Genomic DNA, 27,955 nt, shown 5'->3' with positions numbered 1-27,955 from the left:
GTGATATATTTCCAAACTTTCAGATCAATGCATGAATAATATCTTCTGAAGAAAAGCAAACACATCAATTCAATTCTAAGGACAACAACACATTATCACATTTTGGAGGTTGCACATTATTAAAAGAGAAAAACAAATTAACAACATACCAAACAAAAGAAGAAAATGAGTATAATTTTATTCCTCTTTATCCCTTTAGTTGTAAAAGCATGAGAAATCTAAGTTGGCAAAGTTATTATTATTATTATTATTATTATAACCCACTAATCAACTTATATATATAACATTTATTTGAATATCCAAACCTTAAATTACTATATTGATGCTAAGTTTAATGCTAAGATGACTCATATTCTCATACAAATTATCTTATAATATCTCAGAAACCCTCTATTAAGGTTCACAAATTTGGTGGGTGGGAATTTGAACTGCTCGAAGCTGTTCTGATGCATGAACCAAAATTACTCCCTACCCCCTCACCTTTCTAGACTCTCATTATTTCACAATAAATAAATACAAATGCCATAAGATTGTTCCAAATATAAAAACCTATATTTAAGACTCAACAAGAAAGAAAAGATGATTCATTATCCTTTATTTTGAAATATGCTAAAGTTCATCCAAAACAATTTAAGCTCTCAAAGAAATTATTTTATGAAATCTACAAGTCTATAATAAAATTTATAATTAGTTGGAGCTTATTTCTGAAAATGAGACAAAACTTAAGACCTGTGGCTTTCTCCCAAGAAATCTTCTAAAATTGACATGGATAAATAATATATGTAATTTAAAATTTATGTGAATGAAATAACTAAAAAGAGAGAATGATGGGATACAACAAAGGACCCTTCATTTGTCCTTCTCTGTCCTTTGGATGGCATCTCTCTCTCTCTCTCTCTCTCTCTCTGTGTATGGAGAAAAAATATGGACTATGTTGTGGTTTGAGTTGCAAAAATCTTCTTCATGTTTGGTGAATCTCCCTCAGCCAATCTCCCAAACACACCACCCCCTTTCTCCCTACCTCATTTAAGCTTTCTCTATATCTACAAGTTAGATTCCCTGCTCCCATTTCTTCCCCCCACCCATCATCCTTCACCTACTCTGCCTGCAACTCCCACATCTCCTCCTCCATCCTCCACCCAGCTGTCAGAGATCAGAGTTCTGCAACTGGTGCCTGGGTGCAGCTCTCTCTCCTTCTTTTTCCCCCTTACATGGTCCTTCCAGGAAGGAATCAGCAAACACAGGCTGTAGGAGGACAAACAGAATGATGGATGGTAAAGTCCAACACCCAGATTACCCTGACTTTGTTGAGGTTGATCCCACCGGAAGATATGGCAGGGTACTTGCACAAGACCAATCCTTCAATTTTTCCTCATCTTCCTCTTTGGTTTTTTGGCTAATGCTTTTGTGGAGTTCCTATGTTGGGCTGTGTGTTCATCTCTTTGTTTGGTTCTCTGCAGTACAATGACATCCTTGGCAAGGGGGCATCAAAGACAGTGTATGGTCACTTTCACCTGTTACTCATCTGCTCACATAATTAGATTTTGAAGCAGCACTCTGCTTCTCCTTGATTTATGGGCCTTTTTTTCTCATCAAAGAATTTTTCTTGCCAGTTATAGGGCTTTCGATGAGTATGAAGGGATTGAGGTTGCCTGGAACCAGGTGAAGCTGTATGATTTCCTGCAGAGCCCTGAGAACCTGGAGAGGCTGTACTGTGAGATCCACCTTCTCAAGACCTTGAAGCACAAGAACATTATGAAGTTCTACACCTCCTGGGTTGACACCTCTGAGGGTAACATCAATTTTGTCACTGAGCTGTTCACCTCTGGCACTCTCAGGCAGTAAGTGGATATGCTTCTTCTTCTTCTTCCTCCCTTTCATTTTATTGAGATGGTGGATCTAATAAATCATGCATTTTTTGTGGACTAGAAATTTTATGCTAAATCATCATATAATGTGTGGATAGGTATAGGCAAAAGCATAGAAGGGTCAATATCAGGGCAGTGAAGCACTGGTGTAGGCAGATTCTTAGCGGCCTTCTCTACCTCCACAGCCATGATCCCCCTATCATCCACAGGGACCTCAAGTGCGACAACATCTTCATTAACGGGAATCAAGGCGAGGTCAAGATCGGTGATCTTGGCCTCGCTGCCATACTCCGGAAATCACATGCTATCCATTGTGTAGGTATGATTACCATAGGCACCGATGATAAACTATAAGGATTTTCTATGATGTGTATCAATTTCATATGATTTTTATTTTTTATATCTCACAGGCACACCGGAATTTATGGCTCCGGAGGTTTACGAGGAGGAATACAATGAATTAGTAGACATATACTCATTTGGGATGTGTGTCTTGGAGATGGTCACTTTTGAATACCCGTACAGTGAATGCACCCACCCTGTGGCGATATACAAGAAAGTCATCTCTGTAAGGAACCTCAACTTTCGGAACTAGTTCTAGCACTTGTTATGCACTTTAGCTTCTCGTTATGATAATAATCTCAGTGAGGATAGCATTTATGTTGTCACTAGGGGACGAAACCCGAAGCATTGTATAGAGTGAGGGATCCTGACGTTAGGCAATTTGTTGAAAAATGCCTTGCCACAGCATCCAAGAGGCTTTCTGCAAGGGAGCTGCTTGATGATCCCTTTTTACGAGTCGATGATCTTGGTTCAACTTATGATGATGGACACATTAGCACTATGGGTCATATTATGAGGCAACCTTCCCTTGAACTTATTCAAAGTAACGGGTCCTTGTTTACCAATGAGTTCTCGAATAGTTTCCATAACGAAACAGAATTGATGAATGGTTGGGACTATGATGCCGCCAATGTGCAAGTGCACAGAAATGAACTATTCAATAGCTACAAAGATGAGCAACCTTCTAATGTGGACATTACTATTAAGGGTAAGAGAAGGGAAGATGGGAACATCTATTTGAGGCTAAGGATTTCAGACAAAGATGGTAATACCGATTTAAGAAATTGCTTTGTCATATTGATTCTTTCATGCAGTAAATAGGAAACTAACAACTTGCTTTCCTTTCATTTTGCAGACTGTGTACGAAATATATATTTTCTCTTTGACGTTGAAGCTGATACTGCATTGAGTGTCGCCACAGAGATGGTAACAGAATTAGATATAATTGATTATGATGTGACAAGAATAGCAGATATGATCGATGAAGAGGTGGCTTCTTTGGTACCAGAGTGGCAGCCAGGTCCAGGAATAGAAGAATTTTCAGGATTTCCTACAACTACCTTCTGCCAGAATTGTGCCCCCAATGTTTCATCATGTGTTTCACTTCTAGACTATCACTCGTTGAAAAATCCATGCCACGCTAACATGAAATCAGTTGACTGCTGCCACTTTGACTGTGCTGAAATGCATGGCCGATTTGAGGAGGTAACATACCAAGTTGAGGAAACTGAGCTTTGTGTGACTGAGGGAGCACCTATGCTATCGACAAGCCAATCAGATGGACCTGATGTTGGCTCTCTAGCATCAAGGTCTAATCACTCTGACGAAGAGTGTGAACAATTGGACCCGACAGTGAAGGATGAAAAGGTTATATACATGGATGACTACAAAAGAAGAGACTCGAGTCAATCTTCGGATCAATTATACTCAGGATCTCACCAGCAACAGTGTGCTGATTTACCAGAATTTAGTCACCAGTTTACAAAATCCAGTAAACTCGATCATTGTGAAAATGAGATCAGACAGGACCAGAGATGGCTCAAGGCAAGGTACCAAATGGAGCCACAAGAACAAAGCCATCAACAGTTAGGAGGATCGGAAAGAGAATTGCATCCATCCCTAGAGTCTGGCAATGGGGAAAGAAGCAAACAAAATGGATTTTCAGGTTCCTCACTTCTTAAACCTTTACATTTTCCAGATGAAAATTTGACGATGAAGTCCTTCCATTTGGGGAAACATAATTCATTCCATATCCCTCGAAGTGACACAGACAAGGCCACCATGATTAATATGGTTCCTGCTGATGTAACTTCAGGGTTTCGCTCGAGAAAATGCACCAATTTGGAATCACCAAGGGATAGAAATTGTGAGGTGAACTCCACAGGCTGCACTGAGCTTTTTTTCGCAGCAAAGAACTTTTATGCTGGAGCCGTCATGCCAAGTGCTCTCACCAGAACTAAGTCGCTCCCTGTTGATGCCGTGGATGCTTAGTATGTATCATTATTTTTTACATCCACACTGACAGATTGTATATTACTTAAGCTGAACTTTCAGCTGTTCGCCTGCAACTATTGTGCAGGATTGGTGAGCTGAAGTGAAATGTCCTGTTGTTGTGTATCCCTTCATGAGTCTATGTAACTTTATTTATGCGAGAGGACAATCAAAGATTGTAATCTTTAGGAAGGCATACTGCAATATACTAACTTATGTAACATCATAAGATTTGCCCAGGGGCATGAGAAACATTCAACTGAGTTTATTGATTCTGTTCACTTTCATGGTTCTACCACAGCTATGCGGAGCTCAATGTTGACTCTTTTTCTGTTCTGTTCTACTCCAAATAGCTTAACTGGCCCTAATCTTCATACATATTATATCTCCGGCTATTGTTTAAGTCCATAATTCTTGCTGAAAGCTGATCACAGAACCATCTGAATCATCAAAGAAATCAGCCAATTACTGAAACTAGGATTTGAATGAATTCCCAGTACTTCCAGTGAAATCCATCCACTATTCTCTGTGGACTGCCAACATTGAATTGAACAATTCATTGACCTTCTACAGGAGATCGAAGCTGGCCTTCATTGACTGGCACAGGTCAGCCAATGAATGGCCGGTCAAGAGGTAGAAACTATTCAGATTTGCATCAGCCCCCTGTCATCCTTGCTGTCTCTCTCAGTATGTCCCAGTTATCATCACATGCTATCTCCTTTCCAACTCATGCAAGTTCCAGTTTAGCCAAGCAACTCCTCATCTACAGCTGTTTAGGAACGAAGCTGTCGAAGGAAGTCTTAAACAATGTGATGCTGCACAGAGATAAGGAAATTGATGGAAAGCGATAGTTAAAAAGGTTCACAGTTGAATGAGATGAAAGTGACAAGAAGTTTCAGAAGTGGGCTTTGTGATATGGTGATAAGCATCAATTGATGCTGGGGTGGATAGCAGAGAAGAAAGGTAGGCTTCATGGAATCTCTGTCATAAATAGAGAGAGGAGGGAACAAAGAGCACTTCCTCTTGCCTGCTTGCATGCAATCATAACATGTGTTCCATGAAGGCTGCTGCATCAAAAGCCAATCCATCTTGTTTGCTGATCACATGTCTTGATGTGCATGCTCATATACTATATTATCATCAAACACTATCTTATAGTCGTTCTGATCTCACCACCTCTTTAGAATCTATCTCATGAAAGTGCCAGCATTAGCTGAGTAAAGTCTTCAGCTTTTGTTAGTAGTACAGAACCGTACAAAGGGCATCTGCTTTCAATTAATGGAGCTCAAATCTTCACAGGCTTGTAGGGCTAATAGGTTTCAATCAAAGATGTTAATGACGATATGCTCGATTATGTACCGCTGGAAACGTATAACTCGATGATATCAATCGAATAGATTACTGAAACTGGTATCAGACTGATGCTTCAACTAAACAAGCTACATTAGATTAATCTTCTTCAGTTGCATCTCCTGTAGCAACAACAGATCTCTCATTAGAAAATTAGGAGTGCAAGCCTCTTGCAATTTACCTGGTGATGATTCAGTGTTGCACTCAAGATATGCTGAGATGTGCATGGCTTATATGCATTGTCCAAGTTCAGACAGGCAGGTCAATATCTTTTGTCAGTTTTGATAGAAAAATCAACATGAATTAGGTCATGTAAGTTTATGCACAGAGTTGATGGAAGGTTTAGGTCACATACATCACAGCAACTATGTTTTCTCTGTGGAGGAAGGAAAGATGAGATCATGAGCTTAAGAGTGGAAAGTTCAGCAATGAAAAAGCTGCTCTCACTTTGTGGTTTGGTTAGGTAGGGTGGTGTTAGCTTGTGCTTTTCTTCCTTCCAATTTATGGCTTGGCCAAGTGTTAGGCAATCTAGAAACGTACTGTTCATGTGTTCCCATCAAACTCTGGAAGAAAGAGACCGAACAGTGAGGTTGTCTGATCTAAGAAGAGAAGGCCTTAACTGTGATAGTGAGTTTGCCTAATTGCTTTGGCATTAACTAACCACAGTAGTTGCACATTGAAGTGCTGTAGGAACTATTCTAACATAGAAACCACAGAGTGTTTGCAGGTTCACAGCTCATAGGAAGAAGATGAAGATTCTGCGTCCTTTCTTAACCTTTAGGTCTAAAATTATAATTAAGATTAGTTAGAGCAAGAAGAATGCAGAAAATTTAGCAAGCTCAATCCTAATTCTGGTCCATATCATTTGTCAAAAGGTGGTTGTTCATTGGATAATGACACCAATAATTTGGTCAAAGTTAAGCAGCAGGATTCAACATCAGTTTGAAGACTCCTCCACACACCAAACTTTACAAGATGAGGAAGGAAACACTTCAATTGGCATCGGTCACGCAAGCTTTCTTCTCCAACTTTATTTTTCCCAAAAGCTTCTTTTAACTCTGGATGCATGGATCATGTGCGCAATTGATGCAGCATAAACTAATCCTTCTGCAGGATTTGGTCACAGAATTTTCTTGATGCTCAGTGTCCAATCATCTACACGAATTATGCTAACCAAAGATCATATATTACCATGTGATAAGTTTCTGAATGTAATGCCAGAACAGAATCCAAATCAAATATTTTCAAAAAGAAAAAGATAATATGCTTAAGCATTCATATCATCTAGTTGAATGCAGATACCTTTGCAGAGTTTGGATAGTTGACACTTCAAGATACCGGGCGAAATGAATTCACAGTTTGCGACCACTTATTCGTTCGAGTGTCCATGACAGTGACACACAGTTTGCAACTCAGCATATCATTCTTCAGTAGGTGGAGGAAGGGAAAAACCTGCTACTTCCAGGCCATATATTCACTTGCACTGATGAATTCAATATTCAACAGAAGGTCTAAGAAAATTGGAACCTAATGAATCACTGTTCCAAATGAGTCAGAAGTTTATGAGCATCATATATATGTGCAGAAGATTTAGTTGTTTGCAAATTCCTTAGAAGTAGACCTGTGATGCTCTAAAAGTGTTTCTGCAACTCTTGAGGTTCTATGCTGCAAACAGAGCCTATGTAAGATTGGCTCAAACTTAGCATGTCCAACCCAACTCAATCATTGTGCTGGGTAGGGTTGCATCTTGAGGAACTTGGGCTGTCAATAAGATCTCTTTCTCATTGCCTCAAGGACTAGCAAATCTATTGCATAATATAATATGCCATATCATATAGTTTACTTCTTTTTTGTGTTTATAGTGCATGATGAAGGAAGTATTGTGAAGATAACATTCTTTTATCTCATCAGGATCCAGCTGAGAGTTGGCAAGCATAGTGTTGAGTCAATCATTCAGTGATGAGTAAGTGGATGCAGCTGGCTATTCCATCTAGCTAGTGTTGGTGCACTCCAGCCATTAGAATTTGGAGACACAACACAAGAACCATCAGTCTGATATGGGAAGCTTGCAAGTTATATTCTTGTTGCAGTCATGCATGTTTTGCTACTTGGTTCATCATGCCACCAACACCTTGTGTGATATACACCTTGATTCATGGAGGTCTAATCCACATATCTAGGATGTGTTTTAGCTACAGTTACCTCATCACCATCAATTTAATCCTGAAGGTGATGCTACAAAGAAAGAAGGTATGGCAACAAATATACATCTCCATATTTACATTCATGATTGCTGCAGCACAGATTTTATCATCTTAGTTCTCTATCTGTATGAGTTCCACATGCATCTTAATTTTCATATTCTGAGTTAAACTCTGCATTGCTAACAACTCACCTTACTTTAACTGTAGGCAAAACCTAATAGAAGCTCATCCTAATCCACAATTGGTACAAAATCAAATGAATCAATATGAAGTCCATAAAGCTCATAAAACAATGTAAAACAAGCATGAAAACCTTAATATGATAAAAAAAATTCAATGAAATTATGTGAATCCCATATATAACATTGAAATTAAAAAAAAAACAAGTTTAGAAGTACCATGAATTAGGACAGCATATAATCAAACCACTAATCCAAATCCCTCTATTATGATGAGGATACTATTCAGACTGCTAAATGTAGCTCTGTTCAGATAATATAATAATGTGCCTCGGGATACTTGGTTCAGCAATATCATGGTTGACACTCACAAGGTTCCCACACTAGTAGTGCTGATGAATTCATCAATGACAAAAGTCTAATATGGTAGATAGAATGCACTATTAGAAGTAAAGAGGAAACAGAAAATGAATGGATGAAATGTGATAAGATCCTCCTACTCATCTCCTTGCAAAAAGGAGCTTTCCTAGCTTTCATACTACCATCCATGACAGAAAAAAGGGATGGAACAATAAAGTATAGGTGGGGACTTGTGAGTGCCAGGTTTGATATGCTAAAAGAATCACCTTTTCCTTTCAATTATTTGTACCAAGTGAATCATATCTTGAAACAAATTGAAATGAGGAAAAAAAGCGTTGGAAGAGATCAAAGATGAGAATCTTTTTAGTGGCTCCATTGAAAGTAATAATAGTGGAGAGTGGCCCAACCTATGTTGCATGAAGCAGACACAACATTACCCTCCACAGTCCAAAGCAGTAGAGGTAACGACGACTACACCAACAATGCCACAATATAACCCACTCAACCTCTAAGCTTTCAACCATTTGCATGTGTTAATATTATCAGAACCAACTCTATCAACAGAGGAGAGTGAAACCCAAAGTTACCTACAAGCTTGCAGCAATTATTTCCTTGTGCTCTGTTTTCGCCAAGAACAGCAGTCATGAGAAGGTTCCCTGTGTGGGAGATTACATTCCATGACATCACAGCTTTGGCTCAAGTACAACATGCTGTCATTAATCTGCGTTGCAGCTCATGTTTTGAAGGCAATCATGTAGAAGGTAACATGGACATCAATAATGGAGAAGCTCTTCCAGCATCCCATGGTCAAAGCGCACACGGCCATGGAAGTCTGCCGAGGAGCCATGTGTGAGAATTTATAGCGCAGGACACCACCAGCTTTGTCTGGTATCAATCACTCTGTGTGACTTGGCTTGACGATGAACATGTGCTGTTCAACTGCATCGTTCAGAGAACACGTTTGTGACACGGAGAATGAGAGCATGGAGACATGATGTGGAGTAAAAGAATATGATCTGCTGCACGCACAAACATCTCATCGATCGAACGCCTTCTCCGCCTTTCTTCTTCCTTTAATTCTGGTGGCAGCGGGCATCAGAATTCGTGCGCGTCAGATCCCGCACAACCATGCAGTTCGGAAACAAGAGAACCGCCCATGACTGCAGCAGCGTCCACCTTGACCGGACGCGTGTTGCACTGACGGCAGGCATGGGGTCGATGTTGGGATACGAATACGAGGTGGCGTCGCAGTGAGATGGAGGAGAGGGGAAGGAGCCGTCGTTGGGAGAAGTAAAAAAGAGTTCGAAGGGAGGGGAAAAGGCGAGCGCACAGAGAGAGAGAGCGGAGCTCCAGTTACATCGCCCCCACCACTGGGAAGAAGAAGAAGAAGAAGACGACAGTGAACAATATATTAGCGCATTCGACATTTGAGAGAGAGAGACGCATGCGCCTCTTTTCTGGTCGTCAGCGCTGCTTCACTCGACTCCACTTCACTTACGGAGAGAGAAGGAATACAATTAGACACATAAGTCATCAGGAAGCAGAGGAGAGAGATGGAAGAAAGACAATGGTAGAAAAGGAAGGAGTAGAAATGGCGCTGAGACTTTGAAAACAGTCAAATTAAGAGATCAGAGTGAGAGAGAGAGAGAGAGAGATGGCGGCGGACGTTAGCTCGAGGCGGTGGGTGGTGTGGCTGCTGCTGACCATGGCGCTCTGCTTATCGTGTGCCGAGGCCGGGAGAGGACAGGTGCCGGTGAAGCGGAGGCTGGAGGTGCAGCGCCACCTCAGGAGGCTCAACAAGCGGGCCGTCAGGAGCATCAAGGTCGCTCCTTTCTCCCTTCTTTCATGCGTTTCCTTCCTTTCCTTCCACATTAAGTTGCTTGAAGAACAATAATGCCCGAGAAGCTCGGTCTCGGCTGCTCATCCAAGGAATTCTGTGTTTTTTTCTTGATTTTAATGGCAAATCCAACACCTTGGGAGAAATGCAGCATCAATTTCACTTCAAGAGTCCAGTTCTGTAACTAAATTTTCTTCAGACGCATTGTAAATCTCATCTCTTTTAGGTTTTCTTGTCATTCTTGCATGGTATGGCTTCTTCTTCCTCCTCTTCTTACAATGTCTTCATTCCCTCTTTAGTTGGCCACTGAACACTAGAATGGTTCATATTATGGTTATCACTGTTGTCAGTAAAACTAAAATTGATCGGAAATCATATGCAGAGCCCAGATGGAGATCTCATAGACTGTGTGCACATCTCTCACCAGCCAGCCTTTGATCACCCTTCCCTCAAGAACCACACAATCCAGGTCTCTCTCTCTCTCTCTCTCGCTCCCCAATTTAGCCTCTCTCAGCTCATACTTATGAATTCAAGTTCATCAGATGAGGCCAGCTTTTCACCCAGAAGGCCTGCAGTTTGGTGAGAACAAGGTTGCCTCACAGAAGAGAACTCCTCCCCTGTCTCAGCTGTGGCATCAGCATGGGAGATGCCCTAAGAACACCATCCCCATCAGGAGGACAAGGAGGAAGGATGTGCTGAAGGCCAGCTCCATCAGGAAGTATGGGAGGAAGAAGCACAAGAGCATCCCAAATCCACTGTCTGTTGACCCTGACCTTCTCAGTGAGAGTGGCCATCAGGTACGGTGGGTGAAGAAGAGGGAGAAACACTGGTTCTGCTACTACTACCACCACTGCTGCTTCCTAGCTTTCACAACCCCTTTCTCATCTGCTCTCTTTTGGGTCTTTGTGAGTAGCATGCAATTGGTTATGTAGAGGGGGATACATACTATGGAGCCAAGGCCACCATTAATGTGTGGGAACCCAAGATTCAGCAGGCAAATGAATTCAGTCTCTCTCAGCTCTGGATCCTGGGGGGCTCCTTTGGGGAGGACCTCAACAGCATTGAAGCTGGTTGGCAGGTGTTCTTCTGTCGTACTTCCATTAAACATGCAGTAAATTTTGATTCTGTGCAACTCAAAAAACACATCCTCAGGCACTAATTTCTCTTGGTATGCTAAAAATCAGGTGAGTCCAGATCTGTATGGGGATAATAACACAAGATTGTTCACTTACTGGACTGTAAGTTGCCACTGTTCTTACTACCTCCTCATCCTACCTCGTAAGATTGTGCTTCTTATTACTGCTTTTGCAGTTAGATAGCTGCTAATATATGTTTCCTCTGTCAAACTTTAGAGTGATTCTTATCAAGCAACTGGCTGCTACAACTTGCTCTGCTCTGGGTTCATTCAGATCAGCAGTGAGATTGCAATGGGTGCCACAATCTACCCCATTTCTAGATATGGTGGTTCCCAATATGATATCAGTATACTTGTTTGGAAGGTGAAGACAAAACTCATGCAATTGATGCAGAAAGCAGCAGAGAATTGCTGCAGCCTTTTGTGCCTTTAGGTTCACTAGTCCTTTTAGTAATGGCAAGGGTTTTTATGATTTGAGCAGGATCCAAGGGAAGGGCATTGGTGGATGCAGTTTGGGAATGACTATGTGCTAGGTTACTGGCCTTCTTTCCTCTTCTCCTACCTTGCAGACAGTGCCTCCATGATAGAGTGGGGAGGAGAGGTCGTGAACTCGGAACCAGATGGTGAGCACACTTCCACTGCCATGGGCAGTGGCCACTTCCCTGGAGAAGGATTTGGCAAGGCCAGCTACTTCAGGAACATCCAGATAGTAGATGACTCCAACAAGCTGAAGACACCCACAGGGGTTGGCACCTTCACTGAGCAATCCAGCTGCTATGATGTGCAGATTGGCAATGGTGGTCAGTGGGGGCACTACTTCTACTATGGAGGTCCTGGTAGGAACTCCAATTGTCCATAGGAACTCCTCCCTGTTTTCCTCCTTCCTTAACTCATAGAAGGATGTTGTGCAAGTGCTTGATGCTTCTCTTGATCAGTGTTTTAGCTCCCTATGTTTCTTGTTCTTCTTTCCATGGAAGTGTGGAGAGAGAGAGAGAGAGAGAGGTGAGGTTTCTTGAGAGGAACAAGCTTGTGGGCTTGTGGTAGTCTTCTTCTTGTCATCTGTTTCTTTTGTTGGATTTGTAATTTTCTCCTCTGAGTCCCTTGTTCAGTTCTAAGATGATAGTGAATGGACCTGTGTGTGCATTGATTGGTTAGAGGAGGACCTCAAGCACATTGGAATTTTGCTATTGGCAGCATGGAGATTGGGACCCCAATGCAAACAATTGTGAGATGGTATGGTGGTGGATAGTTGTAAAGGAAGACACCATGGAATAAAGATCTTTGGAGCTTTAGAGAGATGCTGTGCATGTGAAGAAGCTGACACAGCTTCATACTGCAACACCACCTTTACTGCAGTCAATTGGAGTCACTCTAATGGCTTCCTTCATCTCCTTTGCTCCCCCACCACCAAACTCTTTTATCTTTTTGTTCCATAGCTAGCTTTGATGTAGAAAACTTGATTCAAACTTTGAACTAAAGTGAGAACAAAGAATTAATAACTCTCAAATCCAAAAGATTCTGTGGAAATGGAGAAGATGGTGGATCAGAAATCAATCATGGTGTGACCCAAGTGTGAGAAAAAAAGTTGGCAGAGGATTCCTGTGTTCTTCATCAGCCATCAGCACTTGAATGATTGCATTGAAGAAGCTCTCCACAGAAGCTTGTCAGTAAAAGTGGCATGCGAAATGAATCCAATAAGTTCATGTTATTGCATGAATTGACAATATCTACTGACCTCTCATGTTTGCAGAGGTTCCATTGCTGTGAACTGTTGCCTTTTGGATCCTATGTTCTTTGTATACAGGAGAATAAGATGAATCAGAGCCAAGTAATTGATCAGAACAAAGACCTAAAAACATAAACATTGATCTTGATGTGTGAGCTTAAGAAACACAAACAGACAGTATATGCTCAAAGTGCATGCTTAATGATGGTGCCAATCATGCATCTCAAATTAGACAAGAAAAGCCAAGAATTTAGTATACAAGCAGCAACTAATCTACATGTATCCACATTCTTGATCTTTTAGAGAATTTATATTCTCGACCCAATTCAACTTCAAAGAACAAAAAGCTTCCACTAATGCCAAAGTAGTATTGCTGCTACAACATGCTTGCAATGGATTCTGGCATAGTAATTGGCCTAAAACAAATCCAGACTACTGTAACTCAGAAACAAAATGAATGTAGAACTCTGTGTCTGAATCTGCAGCTTGGCTTGAGTTCCATGAATCTGCTCCAAGCTGCTAAGTATTGGACAAAGGGAAGATGAGACAACTGCACCTGACTGTGTTATGATGCTGAAAAGATGGTGGAGGAAACAACACATGGAAGTATTTATAAAACCTTTTTGAAAGCCTTCCACAAAGCTAAGTAAACTATGCTTTAAGACTCTACTGTTGCCACACAATGCAATGATTAGCCCAAAAAGATACCACAATACAATGATTAGCCTCAAAAGATACTTTAGGAAAAAAAAAATAAAAGGTAAAAGAGAAACAACTTCATTAAAACTTAATGCTGATGCCTTTGTCCTGTCTTCACCAATTGTCAAATCTTCAAAAAGACTAATCTAGTTATTATTTGACCGGATGAGATAATTAATCTATTATCTTATTGAAACTGAATTAGTAACCTAAAATATTTGAGTAATACATTTATCAAATTTTAAATTAAGGTACTATAAATCGATAAATTAGTCGTTATTAGCATCCATGCATCTCTTTGGCATACTTCTGTGGAATAATTTTATCCGAAAAATCTTGCAAGTAACAGAACACATTGTATACCCCATAATTTATATGTTTCCAAGTAATGGTTCTGTGTTAACCTCCATATGGTTTGACCATGCATAAATAAAAATGATGGGGTATTATTGAAGTAACACTCCATATGGGCACTTAAGTATTCTAATAATAACCTACATGAATACTAAGTATTCTAATAATAATAATAACCCACTTAAGTAAAAATGACCATACATAAGTCAAAAGTGAGTTCTCGACCCATCCCTCTAACGCCCGATTTAGTCCGGAGGTGAAGTGAGGTGAGATGCAAGTGGTAAAAGAGTGATTGACTTTATTTTTTAATTCTTGTGCATAGATATGTTTTTATATCAAATAAAAAATGGGCATGATATTCTAAGAAATATTCTCAGGGGATAACCGCTATAGTCCCTTTTGGAGTCTTACCTTTGTAAACAATAAAAAGAGAGGAGACAATCCGTAATTTTTGACTTATGTCAACGTGAGCAAACCAAAAAGGCAAGGCAATCCATCACATATATGTCATGTGTCAGATGATAATTGGTTAATAATATTTCCTCTATCATTTGTTTGTTCGATGGTACACTTCAGGAACTCTCCTTGAGAGGTTTAGAAATGTAGCCATGGATCATCTCAACACATGTGTCACGTAAAAACGAAAGGATATTCAATATATAATTGGCTTACATGCCTCAAACTATCTAGGGAGGTCAAATCAAGTTTGACGAATCTATGCACCTTGGGCTCTCCGAGGAGATCAAGTTAGGCTTGGTCGACCTATACACATTAAGCTCTTCGAGGGGGTCTGGTCACTTGGCCAAACTACGCACCTCGGGTTCTCCGATAAGGTCAGGTCGAGCTTAGCCGACCTACGCACCTCAGGCCTCCTTGGGCTTTCTGAAGAGGTTGAGTTGGGCTTGGCTGACCTATGCACCTTAGACTCACCTCGAGCTCTTTAGGGAGATTGGGTTGGGCATGGCCAACCTATACACCTCGAGTCCTTAAGCACTTCGAGGAGGTTGGATCGAGCTTAGTTGACCTACACATGTTGGGCCCACCTCAGGTTCTCCGAGGAGGTCAATTTGAACTTGGCTAACCTACACATTTTAGTCTTACCTAAGGCTCTTTAAGGATGTTGGGTCAAGCTTGGTTGACCTACACATCTCGAACCCACCTCGAGCTCTTCGTGGAGGTCAGGTTGGACTTGGTTAACTTACGCACATCGGGTTCACCTTAGCTCCCTGATAATGTTAGGTTGGACTTGACCAACTTATATACCTCGAGTTCTCCGAGAAGGTCAAGTCGGTCTTAATTGACTTACGCACCTTAGGAGTTTGGCAAGGTGGAGATATCTCAAGATATGCCTTGTGCCATTAAGTGACACTCACCCTTGTGGGATGCATCAGTATTGTTGATATGCTCACCCTTAAGGATTCCTTGTGTATGTGTGTGTATTTTTTTATGTTCCCCCGATAGGGTTACATCGGTGTTATTGAGATACTCACCCCCGAGGAAGGTGCATCGAGCATATTTGGATGCTCACTCCCATAGGGATGCATTGGTGTTATTGAGATGCTCATTTTTAAGGAGGACACATCGAATATCTTTAGATGTTCACCCCCGTAGGGGCACGTCTGTGCTATTAAGATGCTCACCCCCCAAGAGAGTGCATCTGATATATTCGAACACTCATGCCTATAGGGGGAACATCAGTGTCGTTGAGATGCTTACTCCTAAAGCATACTTTGTTGAGATTGTTGAATCTCGTATTTTGATGATGAAACTACTTGATATATGTTTATGATTTAATCTGCGTTTTGAGTGACGCAGGATGCTTCGATCAGGATGAGACAATTAAAGCAGGAAAATCATGTTGTGCCGAAGGAACATGTCAGAAGATTGGACGTCGGGCCGGTGGATCGGTCGACGCATCGACAGAAGGCTTCGGGCCATGGACTCGGGCATCGGGCCAAGAAGAGCGGGTATTGTGCCAAGGATATCGGAGTTACAGAGTCAACTGGCCGATTGGGCAATAGGCTGCAGGAGAGGACGATGCGCCGAAGAATCGGACGAAGCGTCGAGGGACCAATGACATGCCGGACAACTTGGTTAATTGCTTAGGATTAATTGTCTCGATCAAAGTTCTGTTTTAATTGTGTAGGATTAACTATGATAACGATGAAGACATAAAGCGAAACAAAGTGTCGGAGTCAAGCGCGAAGGATTTGTTGCGAGTTCGAGAGTTCGACGGAAGTCCGAAGGTTCGTCGGGAATGTTACCGGAACTAGCCGAGAATGAGTTGGGAGCTTGCCGAAGGGTTTTTCGGAAGCTCGCCGGAAGGTTCGTTGGAAGTTCGCGGAGCTCGCCGAGAAAGATCGGAGCTTGCCGAAGAAGCTCGTTGGAACTCGCTAAGATCAAATCGTGAAGTCTAGGAGCTTGCCGGGAGTCCGCAGAATGGTTTCCGAGAGTTCATCGGAAGACCGCCGGAAGTTTGCCGGAAGCTCGCCAGAAGAAGTCTTGACTTGCGGACTTTGTAATAGCTTAGAAAATGTCTTTAAATTCATAGTTAGCACGTTAATTAGGGTTAGGATTAAGTGTTAATCCTATAACCCAAGTAGGGGCCAATTAGGCCCAAGTTCGGACTAGTTTGGACCAAGTTTGGAGCCAAACCAAGTGAGCTGAAATAGTGAAAGAGGTGGCACCGCCAGGGTTGGAGGTGGCACCGCCCAGGAGAGGATCTCCCAGCGAAGCTGGGCGGTGCAACCACCCAAGGCAGGAGGTGGCACCGCTTGGGCTCAGTCTCCGAGCGAGACTGGGCAGTGCAACCTCTCCTGACAGAGGTAGCACCGCCTGAGCTCGGTCTTTGAGCTCTGGCAGGAGAGGTGCAACCGCCTCAGTCAGGAGGTGGCACCGCTTGGGGCTCAGTCTCCGAGCCAGACTCAGGCGGTGCAATCGCCCCTGACAGAGAGGTGCAACCGCCTGATCCCAAAATTCCGGGATTTGATGGTTTTGAGCTCCAAATTTGAACTGGGTTGGGGCCTATAAATACCTCACCCATTCAACACAGAAAGAGTAAGATATAGACACCGAAATCTTGATCTTTTCTGTGATTCTTATAACTCAAAATTGTGGTTAAAGCCTAAAGTTTTCCTCCCTCTGTTCTTCAAGTTTTGAGTTGTAAAGAGAGGAGAGAAAGGTTCTGTAAGGGTTGTCTCCTGAGCCCGTCAAAAGGAGTGAAACTGTAAAAGGGCAGTTGGTCTTCGCCTATTGAAGGAAGGCCTCTAGTTGACGTCGGTGACCTCGTCGGTGGAGGAAGCCAAAAGTGGAGTAGGTCAAGACTGACCGAACCACTCTAAATCTCTTGTTTGCTTTTACTTTGAGCACTTTATCATTACTGCAAACCTCCTACATAGCTACTGCCCTCTGCGCTTTTACGAACGAGTCTCTAAGTTCTGATCTTTCCGAATCTGCATTCAGACGTAAATCGGTGTTTTCGTACGATCTTTACATTGCAGTTTACGCTTACGTTCTGATTCTATTTATAACTGCAAACTGTCTTCTGTGCTTTTACAAATAAGCTTCTAAGTTCAGATCTTTCCGAATCTGCGTTTAGACGTAAATCGACGTTTTACGTACGATCATTACATTGCAGTTTACGTTTACGTGTTGATTCCATTCATAACTGCAAACTGCTTTCTACGCATTCATAAAACGCTTTTCAAAGTTCAGAATCTACGTTTAGACGTAAAACTACGTTTAGACGCAAAACTGCGTTTAGACGTAAAACTGCGTTTAGACGCAAAACTGCGTTTAGACGTAAAACTACGTTTAGATGTAAAACTGCGTTTAGACATAAAACTGCGTTTAGACGCAAACTGCGTTTAGACGTAAACGGAGTTTAGACGTAAATTGAGTTTAGACGTAAACTGAGTTTAGACGCAAACTGCGTTTAGACGCAAACTGCGTTTAGACGTAAACTACGCTTAATCTTAAGTTATCTTAGAATCGGCTTTTACATCGAAGTCGCTTTTATTGAACGAACGCAGCTTTCGTTTTTAATCGCTTAAAGATTTCCGTTGCACTAATTCACCCCCCCTCCCCCCTCTTAGTGCTCTCGATCCTAACATAGATCAATATAATCAATACATATCTATTAGGTTTTATTAATTTTTTTAACAAATACAATGTTGGCGAGCCACTTCCATTAGATATAATCAATGCACCTAACTATTTATCTACCTCATCGTTGATAGCTTGTTGGTATTTAGAAGTAAACTTCTAAGGTCTTTACTTTATTTGGCTTACCTTGGGTGAGATATTTAGGCGATGGCTACTCATACTTTGGTCTATGACATAACTCATCGTGCTTACTCAAGACCATTGCCTCAACAATAATGCATTGGTTGGCTCTTTGGAGTGTCTTAGATACTATTATCGATGATCTCTTTATCAGCGACCAGAAGAGTTGAGAGGGCCTAAAGGTCTATATGAGGAGCAATAGATAAGTGTCGGTTATGCCTCGGATTTTATTTATGAATTAGATGATGAAATCTGAGAGCGTATGTTTCTCCCCTTACTGAAGTCCCAGGAGTGTTGTTGAATGTCGAGGGCATACATTCTCAATGAAATATTACTTGAACTCTTTTGTTAATTAGCCAAATGAGCTAATCGAGAGTGGCTTTAAGTGGGCATATAACTCTCCTGCTAGGCCTCACAGTGCGATAGGGAAGGTGCGATACATCAAAGCATCTATCATGCCACATAAGGACATCTGAGAATAGAAGGTTGTGATGTACTTGGTTAAGTCAGCATAACCATCAAATGCCTCCAAGGTTGGGAGTCGAAAGTTAGCAGGGATATGCTCTTCTTGGATCTTCTGAATGAATGGTAGCTAACCTGAATTGAGGTCTTTTAAGTCTTCTCCCTTGGATAGTTGAAACTCCTGAAGCATATCCTCTAAGCACTAGTCCATCTATTGCAATTACACATGAAGGGTGCTCTTCGTATAGTCTGCAGACTACACCTAATACTCGAGCAAGGCAAACCAAGAATAGTGAGGTTCACTAAACTCTATAGTCAGAGATTATAGTGCTCCCCTATCGGGGGCTCAACAGGCCTCGAGAATTCTTTGGGGGTTAATGCCATGTTAGGTCGGGAATCTCAATGAGTATCGATATTCTTGCATACTACGATGGGGCTAGAGGCACTACTGATTGGACCAACTAAGGCAAGAGTAAGGCAATGATCTATATCATTCCCATCAATATTTACACTTATTGAGTGAGATTTAGAATGACCTTGATGAGGATGAGCATGTAGTTCGAGGTCATCATTGGAGGAGAGGCTTAGATTGTTGAACAAACACTAGTCGCCATTAGAGTCTACACTAAGGTGAAAATATTATGATTCATAAATGTTGGCTATTACCCTCGTGAGTAAAGGTATTGTGAGTCAGGATAGAGCCTCTTCGTTCGAACACTCGTTGAGTAGGTCGACGGATTAATGTTCTTGTGACATAACCTCCTTCTAGTGTCAAAATATTAGGAAAAATATTATTAATATTTACGTCAGTCTAATATGGTTCAACTACACATGCATAGGAACAATGAGGTGTTACTGATATGACACTAGAGGTCTTGCATAAGCCGGTATAGGTGCACTTAGGTGCTCTGACGATGATATGCATGAAGACCAAAGTTAAAAGGTTTCCTAAGTTGATCACTTCGACGCCCAAGTTAATCCTAAGGTTTCGTAAGAGATATGCTTTTTATAAGCAGTAAATATGAAGTAAAATATTTGAAAGAATATTTCTTGAGTGGATAGCCCTAATAATCTTTTTAGCACTTTTGTCCAGTAAAAAGGAGAGGAGGCGATGCGAGATCGCTTGCTTTGGACTTATGTCCACTCAAGCAGACCAAGGGGTAAGTCTTATCTCCCCTTTGTTAATTTAACTATCATGATAATTAATCGATAATATTCCTTCCATCATATACAAACAGTAAAAAGTGAAATCGCATGATGATCGTCTATAGATGGGAGTAGCATACATCTGTTGGTACTGAGTTCTTTCTTGCACTAATCGACACTATTGAAGTCCCAACCATTATAGATACATAATGGTCTTTTTGTGTGTGTAATCCTCACTGTGGCTGCATCCACGTGGAAATATAAGAACAAACCCCTTCTATCAGCCTTGAAAGTGTTCTTAGGACAAGATTACTAATTGTAATGGCACCAAAGAAGAAAATGATGAGGTGACTTTTTTTTTTGGTCAATTTTGAAGCAATCAAAAAGAAATATTTCATTTCACGCCACTTCTTTCTTACTATTAGAACCATCTTCTATTTCCAAATAACAGGCTAGAATATTCTAAAGAACCTTCAGCATCCATGGAGAAGATGAAGCAGTTCGCATGGCTGAGATTGTTGTTGCTTTTATAGGGGTATAAATAAAGTGCAGTAGATGACAGGCAAGAGAGAGAGAGAGAGAGAGAGAGAATATAAAAGAAAGAAAAATCACAGAGACAAATAAATTTCTACCATAAAGAAAATTAGGAAATAGCAATTTGAGCAAAGGTGATTATGATCATGCATCCCAATATAATTGCAGACATGCATCAACTCACATTGACTGTCTTCTTTCAGACTCCAATGGCAATCAGTGAGGAAGAAAGAGAAACAACAATTGGTCGTAAGCTGTGACAGAGTGTGGACAGCTACAGCATGGGCCATGCAGATGCCATTCCAGCTAGAGTTTGGCACCAAACCTGCAGACAACCCATCTTCCTCGATCAAAGGACAAAAGCCCTACCCACCATCCTTGTCGGGACACTTTGAGCTGACCAAACACATGGTAAAGGAAGAAGACACCAGTGAATCCAGCCTGTTTCTGTCCAAGTCCAAGCTTCCCATTCTCCTTACAAAATCCCCTTTCTCCTCCTCCTCCTCTCCCTCTCAGTTGCATCGTCTACGCATCTCCTCCTCCTCCTCTTCCTCCTTTGTTTGTCGTGCTACTAGCAATGGAGGCATCTCTCAGGCTCAAGCTGTTCGCCATGGCCATGATGGCCGTGCTGATGGCCTCTTCCATGGTGCAGCAGTCCGCCGCGGCCGAGGCGCCCGCCCCCAGCCCCACCTCAAGCGCCCCCGCCCCGTCGACCGCCGCCGCGGCCCTAGCCTCGGTGGCTGCCCTCGCCTTTGGCTATCTCTTCTGTTGAGCTACGTGCTCACCTTCTTTGCTGTAATCTATTTGTTGATTCTTCCCTTTCGATTTGATCGTTGTTGTTGTTGTTGTTGTGTGTGCGCGCATTGGTGGAAGGGGGAGAGCGCGGTGTTCGTATGACCGACCGTATGTGAGTGGTGGACGGCGTTGTATCATTTTCATGCTGCTTATCATAACGTGATCCATTCTTTCTATTGCAATTGCAGGAAACAGAAAAGAACTCTTCTTTGTATGCTTATCACAAATATGATTTTAACATCTGATTTGTTTCTATCAAAAGTTGGCACATGAATGACCATTGTTGCCAATCTAAACAAACTTTATAAGCTTCATGGAGATGCAAATATTAGTTCTATATGAACAGCAGCAGCAGCAGCAGCAGCCCTCGAACACATTGTATCTCTGTGCGCTCGACGGTGCATTCACTGCAACGAGAAAAAGTCCAAATTGTGGGAGCTGGAAAGTGTCCGCCTGTCTATGGCTTTGTCACATGGACTCTCAATTATGACATGATCCCACCAATGCTGCAGCTCGTGAGCATCTTTCTTGCTCCAATTATTGCATCCATATTCTAAGACAAATATTAGTGCAGTCGATGACCCCAATGACTCCATAACCAACGCTACGAAATGGTGGCATTCATTGGTGCAGTCAAGAAATGGAGTCCAAGATGATTCCTAGACTGAAAAATATGGCCAGCTATGGATTCTGCAGTCTCTTATCTTTTTGGTTGGGGGCAGCTTTATACTGTGCTTCTACGAGAAAAAGATACGTAATTGAGATAAAAAAAAATATTGAAGTAAAGGTAAGAAATTACTAGAAAAAATAAAAAAATTTATTTTGGTAAAGGCTAAAACGGAAGATGATTGTTTAAGATGATATAAACATATATAAAGAAATAGATTGTAATTAGGCAAGATTAATCAATTGGTATTAGTGGTGCGGAAAAAGATAAAAGAAAAAAAAACTTCAACAAAAGTAATGAAAAAATATGTAGTTTGTTTTTTTGTACAAAGCTAATTGCAATTGTTGGTTTAGAGTGTGTTCTTGTGCTGTTTCCTGACAATGACTCAGGGTAGGCAGGAAAATGATACTGCTGCCTTCTCTCCAAATAGATTTATTTTCAAGATATCCCCCGAGTTGAAACTGATTTGCAGCATACTCTTTAAAGATGTCTCAAGAAGTCGTGGAAGATGAGAAAGATCAGCTGAACCAAAAGCTAAGTTGACTATGAGAGATCGTATGGTTGAATAGAACTATTCATACATGAAAAAAGTTTACACATGGAAAGATAAAGATGAACACCCATGGACTTTGCATTATGCTAAAAATGCAGCCACAGTATCCAATATACAAAATGATTTAGTACTCAAAATCTACACGTGATTTGCTTTCCATGTGCCTACAGCAAGAACAAAAAGAGAAATAACTAGTGTTGCTCCATGAAAGGTATGGTGGGTGTACATTGATCGATATAAGAGAAAACTACGAGTCCTTAAGGGCTAATCTTGAGGAAGATGACTCGTTCAGTCTTGTAAGGGAAGATGCCCAAACCCGGGCATTATTTGCCCCTTTTTGAAAGTTCCTTGTCTTGTTGGAGAGTTGAATATTGCTCCACATCCTTTTTATGTCAACTACCTGCAGTACTTTCTCCAATAGCAGGCTTGATTCATGAAGGATCCTTAAGTTCACAGGCCAGACATGTGAGACCCAGAAAGATTTGAAGCGAAGGTAGATCAAAGGAAAGAAGCACATAATTATCTTCAGACAGATGAAAAGTATGGCAAATGTTAAGTAAGATTCCTTGGTTATCAACTCCCATATGGACTCAACCTGAACTATGACGGCCCTCGCATTTCCTGAACTGGACTGATGAATTTCCAGATATGTTATTGGATCCAAACCTGTACAAGAAAAGCTGAAGATAAAGCGGAAAAGCTGAAGATAAAGCGTGCTACAGCTACATAATGAAGACACTAGGAAACAGTTACATGTATAATTAACATTTCATATTTCTTTGTCCACCTTTCAGATCCGGCACACGATCTAATATATGGTCTAGGTAAGTACTATGTTGCAGGAGGCAAGACTCAAAACCTAAACCCAATAAAAGGAGAAGTTGAAGTTGTTATCAGAAGGATTGGCTCTCTCATAGGCATCAGAGGTTCAGCAGAAACTGGATGATGGACATTGAAGTCCACTACTCAAACAATGAGAATAGTTCTAGAATGTAGACAAAGCAATGTACCTGTACTTCTCTTGTAGAAATGGACCAGGGAAGTAAAATCCTTTGAGCCACGATACCGAAACCTTGTTGTCCCATTAAACAGCATTATAGCTGGAAAACTGTGAATGCCATTTCTCGAGAGGACACTGTCTCGCAAGTGAAAAAAAATTAATAAATGAAAAAAGCAAGGTCTGTAAAGGATGGATAAATATCTTTATGAAACACAAATGAACCTGCATACTTGATACTGCATACCTTGGCATGACTGACGATTCTTCAACTAATAAATGTTTTATTTGAGGAAACATGTAACTAAGAGCATCAAAGATAGGCTGAATGTCGGATGAGAATTGGCACCATGATGCGTAGAAGAGGACAGAGTAATAAGCACTTTGATCATTAGAAAGCTCTCTTTCAAGCATCTCTCCACTCACCTTCAAAATGAATAGAACAAAATCAGATTTACCGGCACCCCGTAATTTACAACCACATGCAAGTCATTGTTACTGGAGATTTGATGCAGTTATACCTAGGTGAAATTTTCATAAAAAATACATTTATCTGACAAATTAACAATGATAGCCAGCAACAAGACATAAGATCCCATCTAACTATGGCCGACTACATGGATTTGTTCTACGCCATTAAACCCTAGTAAATATTTTTTTATTGTTTCTAATTAAGTTTTCTTAAGTCTATTTTTACCTCTCCTTGCACCACTAATCCTGATTGACTTTTCTTATTTAACCAATGCATCTATATTCGATAATCTTATTTGAACATGTACGCAGCACCTTACTTGGTTTTTCCTTGTTTACACTCAATTGAATCTATTTTCTAGTAACCATGTATCCATCTAAAGTTCTCAACATCCTCATCTCAATCTCAATGATATTTAACTACCAAAATTCTGATATATGAAGCATACCTGGTCTAACAATTATCTAATATAGCAATTTTCTAAATGGTATACAATGATGAGATGATACTAAAAATATTATCTCATCTTATTTGAACATGTATTTGTCAAATAGAGATTAAAAAGAAACAAAAATTAATTAAGCATATACATTAAGAAATGGAAAGAACAATAGAGCACAATAGAATATTGTGAGCAACACCTCTTCTTTTGGAAAATGTTTTATTAAATTCTTTCAGCTGCTATTACTGGCCTGCTTATCATATCAAGAAACAAGCCACTTTGTAGCTCAAATTCGCACTTTACAATCCTTGTTATTCCCTTCCTCAGTCTCTACTTCTTGAATGTATTACAATTATGCACCAGTTATTTTTTTCTCAAAATAAGGAGATAAGACTACAGAAACCTTCTCAAACAAACCAAAGAAATGGCCTTCAAGGTTCAGTAACTAAACATAATTTAGAGCATCACATATCATAATTCTTTGCCTATTCTATGGTTCATGTACAGTAAATTTCTTTAAAATGCAAAATAAAAAGATACGACAACGAGAAAATGAACAACCATAAGATTAAAAAGCAAGAGATACCACAAGGACATCCACCAAACTAAAGCAAAAAACAATAACCACCAATCACCGAATTTCCACACCATCACACACGGGAAGCCAAAAAAAGTCAATACTTCAAATCAGATAAACGATTACGAGGGAATCGATTTTCACAGATAATCCAAAACCCAACGAATCTCTTAACTCGACCCAGGCCCCCAAACGAACAGCAACGTACGACAAAAAAGCTCCCACCTTTAGATAATGATGAGGATGAGGATCATGATCATAACAACCAGAGAGAAAAGCGGATGAGGAACTAGGCGATTGTATGGCAAAGAATCGTACCTCCTGAGGCGAAGACAGCTCAATCCAACGAGAGCACTGACATCCGAGGTCGTCGAGGAAGGCGATGCCCGAGCGAGGGCAGAGAGGCGGCACGACGGCTGCCAGGGATCGGGGTAAGGTGAGGGAAGCGACGGCGATGAGGAGGTGGAGCTCGAGGAGGCGTAGAGAGGATCCGGCCATGGAAATCGAGAGCGCGAATGGGCAGCGGAAACGAAGAAGGGGGGAAATTGCCACCTCTTCGCTGTCGGCTTTCCCTTTTTCCGTCGTTTTATTTATTTGCCCTTCTTTCTATTTGGATTGCATACGGATTTCCGCTCCCCTTTGTTAAATATACATGTTATATCGGATTCGGATCAGATCCAATTCGGATCCAACTGAATCCGATAAGCTTCTTGGTCTAAAAATAAGGATCATTCTACCCTTTTTAGTTAAGCCCTAATCCATAAGATTACATCAAAGCCAAGTCAATTCAACCACCATTTACCTTTGCTTAGAAAGTAAATTAGCAATTGGAACTAATTTTGACAACTTGTCCAACCCAAATGATACCAATATACCAAACAATTAATTGATTTGCAATTCTTGAAGTAATTAAACAACAATGAAAAGATAATATCAAGCAGTATCCAATTAATTATATGCACCCTTATTGATTTCTACTCAGATTTTTTTGATCCCAAGATCTTACCATATCTTTACCGGCTAAGATTCTTGCTCAGATTAATAAATGTCAGACGATATCTACTGATCTGATTGGTTTTTAACTCTAAAACATTACAAATTCAAGTAAACACAGGAATACAAAATTGATAGTGTTTACTAAAGAAATCTAGTATTTACTTGCAGCTCTGTTTCACCCATGCAGGCAGCTTACTGATCAACTGCAACAGGTACATTGTGCACCTATTGGAGGTCAGTTATGTAGAAATGCAATCCATCTCACTTAAGATGGACTACTAATAATCAAATGCAAATAGAAACATCAACTTTTCGATATATTAAACTTTTCCATAATGACACAATGACCAGATTGTGTCATTAGTGTTGCAAGGAGCTTTCATTGATAGTCATATTAAACTTTGCAAGATTGGATTATAAAATTTATCGATAAAGTATATTTTGAGACCAGTATAACGTGCTAAAATGCATTGAAATTTACTTACCAGTACAAGAAAGAAGACAGCATCCATATATTCTCGTTTCAAACAAAGGACTGCTTTGGAGATGCTGATTGTTCTGTGCTTGTGCTGGCATGAACTTGCAATATGGCCAGAGAATGGGTCATTTGCCACCAGACTTCTGCTGCATTGCTACAGAAGAAAAGTTGAGCCACCTCAACCTACTGATTGCACTTTCAGCTGCTTCATCTTATCCTTCTTTTCCTCTTTGTGATTGACAGACTGATTTTTTTTCATGGTTTTTTAGAGACATATCACAAGTGCTTACTTTCACTAAAGTAGCAATTGTTCACTTCCTTTCTTCAAACAATATAGAGTGGCATCCTAGCTGGTACCTTTAGCCTCCGAATACAAGACACGGTATAAGCTTCTCGGTCTGGCATTTGCTAAACTTGACCACCATGACATATTCTATGGATGTATTAATGCCCTGCAAAAAAGAAAAAGAGATCAAAGTGAAATGCCAGGTGATCTGTCCAACTTCTGAGTTGATCGTTTATAAACTAAATCATTATGTAAAGACGGCAAGGACAACTATATGAATTAGCCATGTCAAAGAACAAAAAAGATTCAGCAAATGGTAAATGAATGGAAAAGCAGATACAACAGGGAGAGGGGACAGGAAAGATCAACATCCAGAGCTCAAAAGACGATTGATGCAGCTGTTAAAAATTGATAATTTTCAGATATCAAAAGTTGGAAGTCAGAGATATACATCTCATAGGTGTATGAGATAGGTATGAAATTGATTAAAAAATCTGACTTCAGAAATTTGCACAATCAAGCAACTGTAAGAGGATGTCAAAAGATCAAATAAACAAGAACTTCAAATTCATAGATATTTCAATGACACTTTAAAATTCTTTATACTATAAGGCAAATAAATAAAAAATATATCATGATTCAAAAGTCTATAATATAAATGAGAAATAGTTTTGAGAAGGATGCACCATGAGCTGAGTCACTGAAAGAGCAGCACGATTTAAAACAAATGAATGTTGCTCATTGAAATGGAGTGGCGGAAGATCACGGAGTTCCAGGTGACGGTGTCTGTGTGAGGCATTTCTTCGAATAGTCTGCGGGCTTCGCATACGCGGCCGAGGCAGCACAGATCCTGGATGCTGGTCGTGTAGTGAGTAGCACGAGGTGTTCACGGATCGAAGAAGAGAACGGGGCAAGGAAGAAGGATTATGGAATTCACTCCACCACCCGGAGACGACCATCATATAGATAGATATATGGAGCGGCTCCACGGAAGAGAAGCACAAGGTGTTCGACGCGGAAGAGGGTGTGGGGCGAAACGATTGCGAGAAGTTTTGGCAGTGGCCGGTTGGTTTGACCAGGAGAGACAAGTCAAAGAGGATTAAATTAACCGGATTAGAAATAATTCAAGTGATTTATTAAGCTAAGTAATTTGGCCTTTCTCTAGTCATGGACCCTTTGGCGGGTCCATTTAAAGCGGCCGATCACCAAGCAGGTACGTG

The 27,955-nt window shown here is 40.8% G+C and overlaps 3 protein-coding genes across 4 annotated transcripts; 2 read left to right on the top strand and 1 right to left on the bottom strand.

Moving 5' to 3' along the window:
• Positions 1-896: 896 nt before the first annotated feature.
• Positions 897-4,483, top strand: LOC135592892 (probable serine/threonine-protein kinase WNK9). Its single transcript, XM_065082616.1, has 7 exons — positions 897-1,339; positions 1,461-1,498; positions 1,614-1,841; positions 1,967-2,187; positions 2,279-2,436; positions 2,541-2,976; positions 3,067-4,483. The coding sequence occupies exons 1-7, from the start codon at positions 1,265-1,267 to the stop codon at positions 4,200-4,202; spliced, it is 2,292 nt and encodes a 763-aa protein (XP_064938688.1). The 5' UTR covers positions 897-1,264; the 3' UTR covers positions 4,203-4,483.
• A 4,744-nt stretch (positions 4,484-9,227) lies between these two features.
• LOC135592891 (protein neprosin-like) lies at positions 9,228-12,421 on the top strand. Its single transcript, XM_065082615.1, has 7 exons — positions 9,228-10,117; positions 10,515-10,601; positions 10,675-10,929; positions 11,046-11,210; positions 11,317-11,370; positions 11,485-11,631; positions 11,749-12,421. The coding sequence occupies exons 1-7, from the start codon at positions 9,950-9,952 to the stop codon at positions 12,124-12,126; spliced, it is 1,254 nt and encodes a 417-aa protein (XP_064938687.1). The 5' UTR covers positions 9,228-9,949; the 3' UTR covers positions 12,127-12,421.
• A 10,120-nt stretch (positions 12,422-22,541) lies between these two features.
• On the bottom strand, positions 22,542-27,792 carry LOC103997603 (5'-adenylylsulfate reductase-like 5). 2 transcript variants are annotated; one of them, XM_009418880.3, is made up of 4 exons: positions 26,457-27,792; positions 23,732-23,910; positions 23,498-23,622; positions 22,542-23,153 (listed from the first exon to the last, which is right to left on the bottom strand). In XM_009418880.3, exons 1-4 carry the CDS (start codon positions 26,481-26,483, stop codon positions 22,735-22,737), a joined length of 750 nt encoding a protein of 249 aa, XP_009417155.2. In that variant the 5' UTR covers positions 26,484-27,792; the 3' UTR covers positions 22,542-22,734. The 2 variants fall into 2 exon arrangements, with proteins under 2 accessions (XP_009417155.2, XP_009417154.2); XM_009418879.3 differs by lacking the exon at positions 26,457-27,792 and adding an exon at positions 25,294-26,396.
• Positions 27,793-27,955: the final 163 nt, after the last annotated feature.

Source organism: Musa acuminata, chromosome BXJ1-9 (assembly GCF_036884655.1).
Source record: "Musa acuminata AAA Group cultivar baxijiao chromosome BXJ1-9, Cavendish_Baxijiao_AAA, whole genome shotgun sequence".
NCBI lineage: Eukaryota > Viridiplantae > Streptophyta > Magnoliopsida > Zingiberales > Musaceae > Musa > Musa acuminata.
The sequence above is the reverse complement of the archived record's forward strand: the minus strand, read 5'-3'. Positions and strand labels throughout refer to the sequence as shown.